The 13,198-nt window shown below is 43.4% G+C and overlaps 3 protein-coding genes across 7 annotated transcripts in view; 2 read left to right on the top strand and 1 right to left on the bottom strand.

The window, feature by feature from the left end:
• The window catches only part of MKRN2 (makorin ring finger protein 2), a 62,394-nt gene extending 60,566 nt beyond the window's left edge, over positions 1 to 1,828 (top strand). Inside the window, exons 7-8 of the mRNA XM_066351050.1 lie at positions 31 to 175; positions 355 to 1,828. Coding sequence (XP_066207147.1) covers positions 31 to 175; positions 355 to 492 — 283 coding nt within the window. The 3' untranslated portion in view covers positions 493 to 1,828. The remainder of the gene's footprint in view (positions 1 to 30; positions 176 to 354) is intronic.
• The window catches only part of TSEN2 (tRNA splicing endonuclease subunit 2), a 217,187-nt gene that overhangs the window by 155,908 nt on the left and 48,081 nt on the right, over positions 1 to 13,198 (top strand). The window lies entirely within an intron of this gene.
• Positions 1,723 to 13,198, bottom strand: part of RAF1 (Raf-1 proto-oncogene, serine/threonine kinase) — a 70,455-nt gene continuing 58,979 nt past the window's right edge. For 3 of the 5 annotated variants that reach the window (XM_066351041.1, XM_066351040.1, XM_066351043.1), the window contains 12 exons: positions 13,005 to 13,158; positions 12,348 to 12,407; positions 9,952 to 9,979; positions 9,718 to 9,845; positions 9,185 to 9,302; positions 7,424 to 7,508; positions 6,228 to 6,404; positions 5,091 to 5,137; positions 3,761 to 3,879; positions 3,244 to 3,375; positions 2,980 to 3,114; positions 1,723 to 2,756 (listed from right to left, as the gene is read on the bottom strand). In XM_066351041.1, coding sequence (XP_066207138.1) covers positions 2,613 to 2,756; positions 2,980 to 3,114; positions 3,244 to 3,375; positions 3,761 to 3,879; positions 5,091 to 5,137; positions 6,228 to 6,404; positions 7,424 to 7,508; positions 9,185 to 9,302; positions 9,718 to 9,845; positions 9,952 to 9,979; positions 12,348 to 12,407; positions 13,005 to 13,158 — 1,327 coding nt within the window. In that variant the 3' untranslated portion in view covers positions 1,723 to 2,612. The remainder of the gene's footprint in view (positions 2,757 to 2,979; positions 3,115 to 3,243; positions 3,376 to 3,760; positions 3,880 to 5,090; positions 5,138 to 6,227; positions 6,405 to 7,423; positions 7,509 to 9,184; positions 9,303 to 9,717; positions 9,846 to 9,951; positions 9,980 to 12,347; positions 12,408 to 13,004; positions 13,159 to 13,198) is intronic. The other 2 variants (XM_066351042.1, XM_066351045.1) reach the window with 1 other exon arrangement.

Below are 13,198 nucleotides of genomic sequence, written 5' to 3'. Positions count from 1 at the left end.
CATCTTGATTTTTTTCTTTCTACTTTTCAGAAAAAAAGCTTGTAAGTACTTTGAACAAGGCAAGGGGACCTGCCCATTTGGAAGCAAATGTCTTTACCGCCACGCATACCCTGATGGGCGGCTAGCAGAGCCCGAGAAACCTCGAAAACAGCTCAGTTCTGAAGGCACCGTAAGGGTAAGTACTTTGCTGTCTCTAGTCAGGCATTACCTGGGGGCATTTCTATTGATAGATAGTGCTCTTGGCCTTTTCTCGAATAGCTTTGGCAACCAGAAATAGACAGAAGGAAAATAAGCTGCTCAGACTTCATGTTGTCATTTATAATAAACAGGCATGTTTGCTGGCTATTTTTGCAGTTCTTCAATTCAGTGCGGCTCTGGGATTTCATCGAGAACCGAGAAAGCCAGCATGTTCCCAACACTGAAGATGTCGATGTAACAGAGCTTGGGGACCTCTTCATGCACCTGTCCGGAGTGGAGTCATCAGAACCCTGAAGGAGAGAGGGTTGCCCCTGCATCTTGGGCTCCGCCAGCAGGGCTTTTCCTAACTGGGGAGTGCAGAGCTGCTTCTGCAGCTCGAGGTGGCGTGTTGCTTGGATTTGAGTGGGGTTGTATTTAACCTTGGTCTCCTCCATTCTCCATTTCTTACAGCCATGAGAAGAGTGAAGGGTATAAAATAACCTAACAAGTGTATGGAATCACTACTTTTATAGCTGATATCTTAGTTGCACCTCAAAGCTCTTTGGGGACCCGAGTTTTCATTGCTTTTAAAACAAACTTGGCCTCTTGTCCTTATGAGCTTTAGTTCCCTAGAAAGTCAACTTGCAGTTGCCCCCAAAGCATTTCTTTTTCTTACGAAAGGATATTTTAACCCTTATAAAGGATTCCTATAGTGAATTTCCATAGTACTTAGCTAGTGTGGGGTCAAAACTTGATCTGTATAGGACTTGATCAGAAACAAAAACTGGGTACTGCACACTTAGTGTCCCAGGTCAGAACAGGAGTCTCATTGCTGTATATTCAGTAGCAAAGTATAACCCTCTTTCCTTGTGAGGGGGCTCTTGAAGTAGCAGGAAGTACAGGGTAGCAGAGCAGAGGAGCCCCTCATTTCTGGTTGGTGTTGGAGGAAACTTTGAACATGTGCCTCCAGGGAAACATGTCCCTGGCTCTCCCCTGTGGGCACGAGCCCCAAGGTGATTGTGCTGAGGGCTCAGTACACATGTGCTCTTATATGTGGCTCCTGCCCAGGCCACCTAGTCTTTACCTGTAAAGCGTGGCTTCCATTTGAAAATTTGTGAACATTTTAATGGCACCCAAAAAAATTTCTGGTGTTCTAACCCAGCTGTGGTCTTGAGCATGAGTCTCTTGTCAGTTGTGATTTTAATCGAAAGAATATAATCTTTTGAATCAGAACTCACTCTAAGCCTGAATTACCTATTTTTATAAACAGCTATAGATACTAAATATTTTGTAAAATGCATTCAAGTGGGTAGAAAAAGGTCTATTCTTATCTGAGTGTAGAGTGCTTTTATGCATAATTTTTATAGTTAACTCTTTAGTGAAGGGTGACAAAGAGCACAGGCAAAGACTGAATTAAATTCACTCCTAGTAGAGGCTCAGGGCCCATTTCCTGCTTCTTGAGTCCTGTTCCAGAGGGAGGAACAAATGGAGAGCTCCAGCTGTGAGCTCAATACTACTCTAAAAGGAAGAAACAGCCATTAGACCTACGTTTAATTTATTTTATTAAAATAACATAACTGAGGAATCATCGGATAATTGTATTTTGTCAGTCACGATAAAAACAAAATTAAAACCCAAATCATCAAGAAAACTTGTATTCCTGGCTTCCTTGCATAAACATGACATGACTGTTGAGAGACAAGGCTGGCCGGTGGCCCTGCCCCATAGGGGCAGCTCTTGGAAGACAAAATTCAGCATGGTGAAGACTGCTCCCTGAGGGCAGAGACTGGGAGGGCAGGCCAGGCGCCTCTTCTGGGAAATCATCCCAATGCACTGGAGACCTCCAAAAAAAGGAAGTGTCCTCAAACTCAAGTTCCCAAGTACCAAAGCAGGCTCCTTTAGGCGGCCGCGATCTCGACAGTCCTGGGCTGTTTGGTGCGTTATGTGCAAAACTACTTGTTTGGCGCCACACCGCTATCTCTGAAGAAAAGTCCTTCCTTTGATAAGCATTCCTCATAGGAGCTTATATTCAAAATCCATTTGTCTCCCCCATCAGGGCTGCTTTGCCTACCTTCGTTTCCCTTCCGAGTGCTTTATCTTTTCCTAAAAATACTCGTTTAGCCAAAAGCTGGGGTCCCAGATCCTATACTGCCATCAGCAATCAATGGTACATCTGGAGAAGGCTCAGCTCACGAGCACAGGAGACGCAGGCAGGGAGCAGGACAAACCAGCATTGTGAATGACTTCCTTCTCCCAGGACCAGAAAGGGTTGAAAAGAAGGCAACATGAAGTAAGGCCCTGTGAGTAGTCTAGAAGGTCCTTAGCAGCAGCTTCTCTGAAAATGAGTTCTCTGCTCCCCTAGAAAGGGAGCAGAAAGGTGGTGCCTGCTGACTTCCCTTCCTCCCCTGGTGGCCTGAGTGCGGGTGCAAAGTCAGCTAGAAGACCGGCAGCCTTGGGGACGTGGTCAGTGTGCAGGCGTTGATATCCTCGGTGTGGGCTGCCCGATGCAGGGATGGCTCAGAAGCGCTCCGGTTGATTTTCGGTAGAGAGTGCTGGAGCAGCTCAATGGAAGACAGGATCTGGAACAAAGCCACACAACAGTCTCATTACGTGGACCCTAGCATTTCCACAGCATCAGCTTTCAATCAGGAATCCAAAGACACAGGCTGTTCTCTACAAGGTGTGAAGGTAGGGTGAGGAGAACGGCACCTCCCAATTTAAAAAAAACAAACCATCAATATTTGCCTCCTTGTTAGTCATTAAGAATTTCTTCAGCTCCAGTACCTTTGAACTGGGTCTTACCTGGGGGAAAAGAGGCCTCTCTTCTTTAACTTTCTTCACACAGTCAGCTACAAGCCGTTTCATTGCTTTGGGGCAGTTCTTGTATAGTTTGCTAAGGTCTGGGGAGGCATACCCTCGGCCCACCATGAAAATGATCTAAGGGAAAGAAAAGAGTTGAGGGAATGGGTAAATAAAACAATAGTGAAAGCAGCAGCTTCCAACCCTCCAGGCTCTCAGACTGGCAGGAGGTCCAGGGCTTCCACCTGAGTTAGGAAGCACATGTACCTGATCTCGGTTGTTGATGTGGGAGTAAGGCAGCTCCCCGGTCATGAGCTCATACAGCACAATGCCATAGGAGTACACGTCGGACTGGAAGCTGAACGGGTTATTGTCCTGCATTCGGATCACCTCTGGTGCCTGCAGAGACAGTGTCTTCATTACCACCTGGGCCCACACACATCCAGGGGCCAAAGATCTACTGGGTGTGGGAGTTCTTTCCTCTGGTTCCATAGCTCTTCCCTAAATGGCCCCCCAACACCCTCAGGCGCTGGCTAATCCAAGGTCAGGGGTCCTAGACCCCAGGATCCAGCATCTATCACCTAACTCCCCCCTAACCACACTTCAGCATGGTTCTGGACCACCAGCTTCCTCCGGGAAAGCCAAATTCAGGGTGTCTGATGAAAGCATCCCTGAGGTGGCCTGGACTTTGGGGGAGTGTGGAGAAATGCTTTAAGTCTGCACATAGAGCTCCAAGGCACCTCTTCTGCCCTGCACCCTGCTAGTGGGAGCCTCGCCTCCTCACCATCCACAGAATAGAGCCGGTGGGTTGTTCAACCTGCTGAGAACCACTCCAGCGCGACTTTACTGTTGCCAAACCGAAATCTCCAATTTTCACTGTCAGGCCTTCATGGAGAAATATATCTCAATGCTTGTTAAGGACTCTGATTTCAAAACACTGGTCAAGTTAATTTTGAAAAACTTACCAAAGTTCTTATGAGTACAGCACGTACCCTTCCCCTCTGCCCAGCTTTCTCTGCACTGGATTCACTAGGGTTTCTGAAGTTTTAAAAAGTGCTTTTGAAATGTCCCTTCTTCTGGGAGGCCCAGACGGAATGCTCAGGGTGTGAGGTGTGAGATGATGTGGCTCCAGCCCAAAACAAGGCTGATTTCCCGGCTCCCAGTTACACATGTCCTTTCCACATAATGTAGGCACCTTAAACCTCAAGACTTCTAATGGTGCAGGCTGCCTTCCAGTGCACCTCAGAGCTGAGCACAGCCTGCTGATTCCTTATATTTCTGCCTATTCTGCCCTCAAATAACAAACTAGCAAGTCCCTCAATAAGTGCTGAATGCTGTCGTGAGTCACTCCTCACTAGAACTTGGTGACTTCAAAGTCAGAACCACACTTGCCACATTCCCGGGTAAGGAAGCCAGGCAGTTTAAGTCTGACTTGTGATCTGCCACTGCCCAGTAATTCACACCTCCTTAAAACCTGTGGTGTCTGCTTTCATGGCATAATGTGTTGGTCCCCCAAACCCCCCACTACTAAAAGGTATTAATGCCTCAGACACTACCCCAAATAAGCCACATCCCATAACACAACTGTCATGCCTCTCACAGTCAAAAAGAGAAGTTCAGTTATAATCCCACACTCCTTTCAAAGAGAAAGGCCAGAGGAGAGAGGTAGATATAAGTATTATATTTATGCCTTTTAGTATGAAAAATACCTTAATTCATTATTTCCAAAAAGCACATTAATTAGGAAGGGGAAGGGCTGATTCTAATAGTAACCTCTAAGGAAACTACTTCTATACATTTAAAGACAGACAACTATAAGTAGTAATTTTGAAAATCTTACATTTGGCTTACAGCTACTTTCTGACCAGATACACACGCTCCACAAACCAGGGGGGAAATCATAAATACAGAAGCCCCATCCTCCCACCCCAAGTTAAATTCAGCAGTGAACAGCATAATAGAACTAGGTCCATTTCAAGTATAACCAAATACGTGTCTCAACTTTTGTAGAAATTGTCTCAAGGTCACTTTTTGCCGAGATAAACTACAAGTCTCCCTTGTGTTATCCTAAATTTGGAAGTGAGCAGCCAAATAAAACCACCACCAAAGGATACTGTTGGATTTCATGTCTCTGTGGATGATGTTCTTGGCATGCAAATAGCTGTGAAGGAAGAATAACTATTAGAAACCGTTTAAGAGGCATGGCCAGAGAGCAGCTTCCAACCATGGCTATGCAGCAGACCACCTGGAGGTCTGGCTCCCAGTGGGGTCACCTCCGGGGATTGGCCTGTGCAGATGGGGCCACGTCGTGCCTTACCCTGGAGGGGAAACCACAGCAAAATGCAGCAGCTCTCTTTTACTCAAAAGTAATTCTCACAACCAAATGGCCATCAAATTATAAGCAAATAAATAAAATACAGCATATATCCATACAATAGAATACTATTCCGCCACAGAAAGGAATGAAGTACTGGCAAATACTACAATATGGGTGAGTCTCTCAAAAACATAACGTTAAGTGAAAGCAGCCAGACACAAAAGACCTCTTCTTAAACCCTGAAAATGTTCTAAAATTAGTGATGGTTGCAAAACTCTGAATATGCTAAAAAACCACTGAATTGTACACTTTTCAGGGGTGAATTTTATATATGAAATATCTAACTTTTTTCTAAAAAGTAATTGTTACTACATAGTTATTTCCTAAAATGTAAGGTGGAACACAAGATTTTATATAGCACTGACCGGTACAATTCAGCTTAGGCTCCCAGTCGTCTGGGGCATGAGGAGTTCCCTGTCCTCCACAGAGGGGACACTCAGAAGTGTCCACTGCTCTGGGCTAGCCGGGAATGGAACAGACACCTTTCATAAATGTGGCAAGCACAGACACACAGAAGAGTAGCAGTAGTTAGTGGAGACACTGAGGATGACCTTGAACCATTTTCTAAAAGAAAAACTGTCCAGTGACATCTGAGACCCACAGAGGGCACTGCCATGGCTGCAAGGCTTGGTATCTGGCTGGATTTTGAGGGCAGTGGTTGGAAACTGAATGTGAGCCCCAAGGGGGCAGCCTCAGCTCTCTGGAACATGAAAGGCATTCATTCCTTCAGCCCATACCAGAGGTCTATCTTCAGCAGTGCAAAACCACCACAGAAATCACTGAACAGACTTGGCTTTTCCTGATCCTGATTCTGACTGAGGGACAAGCTGATTCTTGGACCCGAGACTTTGTAATCATCAGGTCATCTACTCACTCCATTCCCTGAGCTGTCTGTCGGGCGATGTCAATCAACTGAAACATCTGGAACTTAGTCTCCTGGACATGTAGGTGTTTGTACAGGCTGCTGCCTTCACACCACTGGGTCACAATCGCCAGGTTGTCCTTCGTCATGTACCCCATGAAGAGCAGGATGTTCACATGCCGTGTTTTGCTGGAGAGGGAAAAAAAGAGAAGGCTCTGACCTTCCCTCGTTTCAGAATAGAGAAACAAATCCTGTGCGTTCTTGATACCACCCATACTTACAGTCTGGGTGGCTGGCAGAGCAAACACATAACTGCAGGTAATCCGGTTGGTGTACTGACCTGTCCAAGGAGCCCACCACTATCCACATCAGTAAAAGCCTTATTAGTAGAGAAGACATTCTCTCTATTGGTGTATACTCATGATCCTACCTACAGGGGTCACCAGGACCCCCTCACTGGTGGAATTCATTATTATTCAACTTACAAGTCTAAATAGTGACTCAAAGATTTGAAAGCTGAAGGTTTGACATCCAGAATAAGACAACTTGGCCATAAAAAGAGTTCAAGGAGCCTGACCAGGCAGTGGCACAGTGGATAAAGCGTCTGACTGGGATACAGAGGACCCAGGTTTGAAAACGCGAGGTTTCTGGCTTGAGTGCAGGGTTGCTGGCTTGAAGCCCAAGGTCGCTGACTTGAGCAAGGGGTCACTCGCTCCCCAGCCAAGGCCCATAAGAGAAAGCAATCAAGGTGCTGCAATGAAGAACTGATGCTTCTCATCTCTCTCCCTGTCTGTCTGTCCCTATCTGTCCCTCTCTGTCTCTCTCTCTCTCTCTCACACACACACAAGCTCATGGAAATAAATGTGGAAATAGAACCTACTTCTCCATACTGCAGACCAAAACTCAAGAGACAGAACCTGGGTGACTGAGAATAGTGTGCCCAGAGACCTAAAGCAGTGGAAGGGGGTGTGCTCATCAGAAGGAGCTCTTCTGAAGACACCACAAAGCTGGACGGAAACCTTCCACTCCCTTTCACTTGTAAGGGAGGAGTTTCAACCACAGGCCTCCAAAGTGAACATTCACTAACCTCCAGTCCCAGCTATAGGCCCTCAGAGACAGATCTGCACCATGTAGCCCACTTACTCTGTGGTTTTTGTACCACCAACCCTGCCACTCCAGGGGGCTGGACAAGCCAACTCTCTACTCACCGCAGGACAGCCACCTCGTTCCTGAAGGCCTGGAATTGCTCTGGTGTGGGGTCAACAACCTTTAGGATCTTTACTGCCACATCTCCTGCAAATCAGTTTGTAGTTAGTAACATCAGTTGAATGATCTACTTTATCCAACAGAAGTATTAAAAGCGGTATTCACTGCTCCACCTCATACAATTACTATCAGCCTTGTTGTCTCAGATACAAGCAATCTATCCCAAAAATTATGTGGGTTTTTTTTTTTTTTTTTTTTACAGAGACAGAGAGTCAGAGAGAGGGATAGACAGGGACAGACATACAGGAATGGAGAGATAAGAAGCATCAATCATTAGTTTTTCATTCTGCATTGCGACACCTTAGTTGTTCATTGATTGCTTTCTCATATGTGCCTTGACCGCAGGCCTTCAGTAGACCGAGTAACCCCTTGCTTGAGCCAGTGACCCTGGGTCCAAGCTGGTGAGTTTTTGCTCAAACCAGATGAGCCCGCGCTCAAGCTGGTGACCTCCGTATCTCGAACCTGGGTCCTCGGCATCCCAGTCCAATGCTCTATCCACTGCGCCACCGCCTGGTCAGGCAAATTATGTTCTTTTTTCTAAGGGATCACCTAGACATTTAAGACATCTATTTGGATAATATTCTGCAATAGCAGAATTTCTCAGAGATGCAGGGGCAGGCCACTAGTATACTACATGAATTTTTAAAGGAAAAGGAATCATCCTACATGTAACTTACAAAGGTTCAATCCTGTGCCAGTACTTTAAGAGCCCGATATTTGTCAGATGATTAGGTACAAGTGGCAAAGCCATATATTCATAAAAAGAAGGTACACGTAAAATTGGAGATACTTCTCAGTTTTCAACACCTTGAATTTTAATGCTCCATTCATATGATGCTCTTCTCTCAATCTTTGCCCATTTACAAATAAAGATAAAAACAGTAGCACCCAGAGTAGAAATGTAGGCACCAGACACTTTGTTTTCAGTTTTGGTTTGGGTTTACTTTATTAAAATCTGAATTTGTAAGAGTTGGCTTTTTAAGAACATGTAGCATTTTCAAGGCAATACTCCCTATAATTCTAACATCCTAAAGCCAGAAGCATTAAAAACCTGACAGAAAATGCAAAGTATTTAAAATGTTGCCAAAATATACAGGCTGTGGCTACAGACATTACAACATTATATTTCTTCCAAGTGACAGTGTTTCCATTATAAGAACACTGACACTCCACAGATTCAAGAATTAATCCCCTATGTGATGGGGATCCCTACAGCCAATCCCACGGCAGAGCAAAGAGAAGCTGTTTGTTGGAAGAGGCTCCTGGTTTTCCTGTGTTTGACCGTGATCATATTTGTTCCCCTCTTAGGACCTCAGTTTTCTTGCATGTAAAATCTCTAAGGTGCTTTCCAGCTTTAAGTTTCTAGAATCCATGCTCCCCTCATTTAAGGTGCTTCAAAGTATGTCCCATGTTCAACCTGTATTTAATTAGTTTTTAAGAAGAGACCCTGACATTTAGGGCTCAACTATTTTTCACCAATTTCCAATTATCCTGAAGACCTTATCCAATTACAGCATCTTGGAGTTAAAGAATCCTATGAAATCTCACTGAGATACTAAGTTACAGTCATCAGATAGAACCCAGTATCTGTGGAGAGCGCAGCTGTGAGCTGCAGAGCTTGCTGAATTTTATCCGCATCATAACCCTCTCTGGACTGAAACATGACGTTACCCCAGGCTGTGAAGGAAAAGCCCCAAACTCACCATGCCACTTGCCCTTATAAACAGTTCCAAAGGAGCCCGACCCAATCCGAGTGGAGAGCATCACTTCACTGGCTTCTATTTCCCAGTAATAGCTCGAATCTCTCTGTCCACGAGGCCTCTGAAACAATCAGAGATTAAATACACTGCTCACAAAAATTAGAGGATATTTCAAAATGAATATGAAGTGATAAAACATCCCCTAATTTTTGTGAGCAGTATACATTTCATGGAATGGTGAAGGTCAGTTTACCAAGGGTTTCAAAGAAAAGATCAACTCAGCTCCATCCATTCTCGTATCTTCTCAAGATAGACATATTAACTGTAATTCTAATTTTTTGTCTTGAGAAAATAACATTTTAGCTGTGTCCTCCCTTACAACAAACCATGTTTCCCTAATGCAAGCAGACCAAAAATGGCACTGCCATTTATAAGATTCATTAAATGTTTTTTATTAGCGTCCCCCCGCCAAATTAAAAGCATTCTCATTTCTAAGTTTTTCTTAGTGAACCCTGAATCCTGTTCGCTATACTCACAATTTTGTTTTTCTCCTGGGGCCCAGGTCCTGGGGCTCGCTCTCTCTGTGCCGGCACAGGGGGTTTGGGCTGTGACCAGCCCGTTGGGCTCAGATTGTTGGGACTGCTGGACAAGGCTGAAGGTGAGGCTTAATAGACAAGACAAACAAAATCCACACATGGATAAGCCAAGAGAAGATACACAGCAGAAAGAAAACACCCATTACTATTTCCTAAATGACTTTAGACAAGTACCTGATTCACTGTGGCTTCGGATTGCATCCTGAAACAAAAAAAGAAAGTTGGTCAATTTCTGTACTAGAAAACATTCTCTGGGGAATGGGTAGGGGAGGATTTGCAGGAACAAAGTAGATTATAAAACCTCTAAAATACAGTCTAATTACATACTTTCTTTTGATTAAATTCACCAAATGTCAGTGACTATTATCTCCAAGATTGTTATCAAATATTGGGAGGACTGATGTTAATTTTTCATATATAATGAAAACAAAATTCTTTATCTCAGAAGAAAGCAAAACACACAGCAAACATACTCTTTAAGGAAGTCTAGCAAAATTACTAGCAGCCAAGATCTTGCCAATAATTGGGGATCTGGCTCCAATGAGGCTCAAGAATAGGTGGGGGAGTCAGCGGCAAGCTGTTCTTGCTCCTCTGGAAGTTCATTAGGGCACGCTGACCAGAGCTGGTTTGATAGCAGCATGACTGTATTATCTATCCAAGCTGAAAATCATGGGAAGATGAACAGATCATAATCCCCTAGTCCAAAATCTCCATTTTACATATAAGAAAACATAATCAGAACAGGGTCACAGGACCAGTAGGTAGCAAAAACAGAACAAGAAACTATCACCATGGATGTCAACTTTGTTCACCACAGGATACTCCTCAGCCTTATGGGCAAGCTCTGAAATTAGTTACCCTACTTAGGTGAGAAGTCAAATGCTATTTTTAGAATTTATTACATACTGTTTGGGTAGAACAGTTTAAATCAAAAGGTCCTCCACAAGACCTAAATCCTCATTTTATATGTTTTGAGTATATAAACAGTACCAAAATAAAACCACTAGGTCCCCACATTCTCAAAAAGGGTATTTTTCTGGGAATTCCTATTCTCTTTGTTTTCTTTGTGTCACCACAGTGAAGACAAGATACTTTTTCACACAACTATTACTGGGATGTTCTCACTCCATACCATCTTAACAAGATTAAAAGAAAAATCATAAACTAAGCCGCCCCTCCCTGCCTTTGGCAGCATCACCAAAGCAGCCTCAGAATTTACCAAGCAAGCCTGATTCTGGGGTTCCCACATCTGTGGAGAGGTGTTTAAGGTTACAGATTCCCAACCCCTCGCACCCCCACCAGGACTGAGTAGCAGGTCTGAGAGCAGGTGGGACATCCAGGAATCTATGATTTTAAGGACAACAGGATGGCTGCCAGGTGGGCAAAACACTGGCCAAAAACGAACCTGAATTTTATTAGGCTACGCAGTCGCTGCCGCTTTACTGTCCCGCTACTCTGGTCTGGCTTTCAGGCATAGCCTGGCACAAGGTACTTTACTGACCAGAGTCTTGTTCCCCAGTGCTAGGATTTTCTCTTAATGTCACAGTCATTTTCTTCCTGTATCTATTATATACCTCGTATCTTATTCTGTGCTAATTTCTTACAGTTGGATTGATTTATCCTAGAAGAAACTTTTCAATCATCTTGGAATCTAAATACTAAGGAGAAATATAAATGGCTTACACAAAGCAAGAATGTACACTTTAAAAGTGCTGAATCATATGATAAAAAAGTGAATCAAAAAATTACTGTCTCTAAAGTACAGAGGAGTTGAGCACAACAGATGCTAGTTATTTTATAATACAGTAATTCAAAAACTTTCACTTTTAATATTTCCTCTGAGTAATAGAGTATTTACACAGGAACAAGTAGAAGAGAAGTAATGGTACATTAGTGTATAATTATCAGGGCTAATCATGATAAAAACAAATAAAATTCATAGCTTATATACACATAACATCCTCACAATAATCTTGTGATATTCTAAGTGTCCCCCCACAAATGACTACTACAGACTCCACAATCAGAAGCCAACTTCTTTGTTGAGTCCCTGCTACCTGACTGGGAGGACAAGTATATGGAAGTGATTTGAGGGCTGGGTGAGGTACGCTGTGCACTAAGTGGCAAGTGTCTCTGAGGGTTTTCAAGGAACAAACTGTGATGTAGAGAGAGCACACCTGTTTGTGTCTGATAAGTTTTTCAGAGGATTTTCAGGGCATATCAACTAAACTACTACATTTGGTCTGTAACAAGGTATAAAAAGAATAGTGATGCTGTACTGACTGTATAATCTAGCATTTGCCTTGGGTTGGAGTTGATTTATTTTTAAGTTTTTAATGTCTTAGCCTCAAACTCACATTTGAGAAACTTATTTCTCCTATCAGCAATACCACAGTATTATTTTTACTTCTATATACTATTAACCCCTCTCAAAAACACATGAAAACAAGTCTGACAAGAAATATAAAATTTAACGTAGTGATTGTTTCATTTTTGATAGTCTACTGTCCGACAGTCTTAGCAATCCTGTTAATTGACAAGAAAGCAAAGGCATGAAGAAGAATACCTACTCTTCCCCTCACACAAAATCCTCTGGACCACGCCCTGGGAGAAGCATTCAGGCTGTTATTCTAGTCCAAAGCAATGAGAAATAAAGAAGAATAAAGAACAAAGGAAGTATTTTAAGTGGATTCAGTTATTAAAGATGAACTAGAAAGCAAACCAAACAAACAGAACATACATGCCAAAAACCATGACAAGAAAAAGCAGTTTAAAAACACTAGCTTTGGACACTTTTATATCTCCCTAAATAGCTGCTTATTAAAATCCTATGACTCCACCCTTTGATTTCTAAATAAAAACATTTAAAGTCTTTCAGAGAGTTTGTAGTTCTCCATCACTATTATTTTCCTTCCCACACTAAAATCAAACTACTCTTTATGTATCTTATTCACTAGCTGAAATCCCATTCAAATCTGACATGGGAAATATGAGTTCAAATGTTAACATTTCTTCAGGAAATCTTAGTTCTCCACTTGAAATGATATACCAACTATATTATTAAACCAGTCTAGTAGTGGATAAAAAATAAATTCAAAAAGTCCAGGGACCTGAGAAAGTGCTGCAACATTCCTTATCAGGTTTGAAACCCAAAACTCTCTGGCACAACAGTCACCCCCACCCAAATGCTGACTGATGCCCACTGCCACCCCCAACGGCCCTATTACCTCAATCATCCTGCTGTCCACAGGCAGGGTGGTGCTGACCATGTGGACATTGGGTGTGGATGTCGACCTCTGCCTCTGGGACAGGGAACCTTCAGAGGAGGGGCTGGAGGTGGTGAACGTGAAGGCGTGGGGTGTGGAGTATCTGTGCTGGGAACTAGGTGAGGAAGAGAAAGACATTCCATGACTGACCCGCA

The sequence above is a fragment of the Saccopteryx leptura genome, chromosome 10 (assembly GCF_036850995.1).
Source record: "Saccopteryx leptura isolate mSacLep1 chromosome 10, mSacLep1_pri_phased_curated, whole genome shotgun sequence".
NCBI lineage: Eukaryota > Metazoa > Chordata > Mammalia > Chiroptera > Emballonuridae > Saccopteryx > Saccopteryx leptura.
This window is presented reverse-complemented; position numbering and strand designations above follow the sequence as displayed.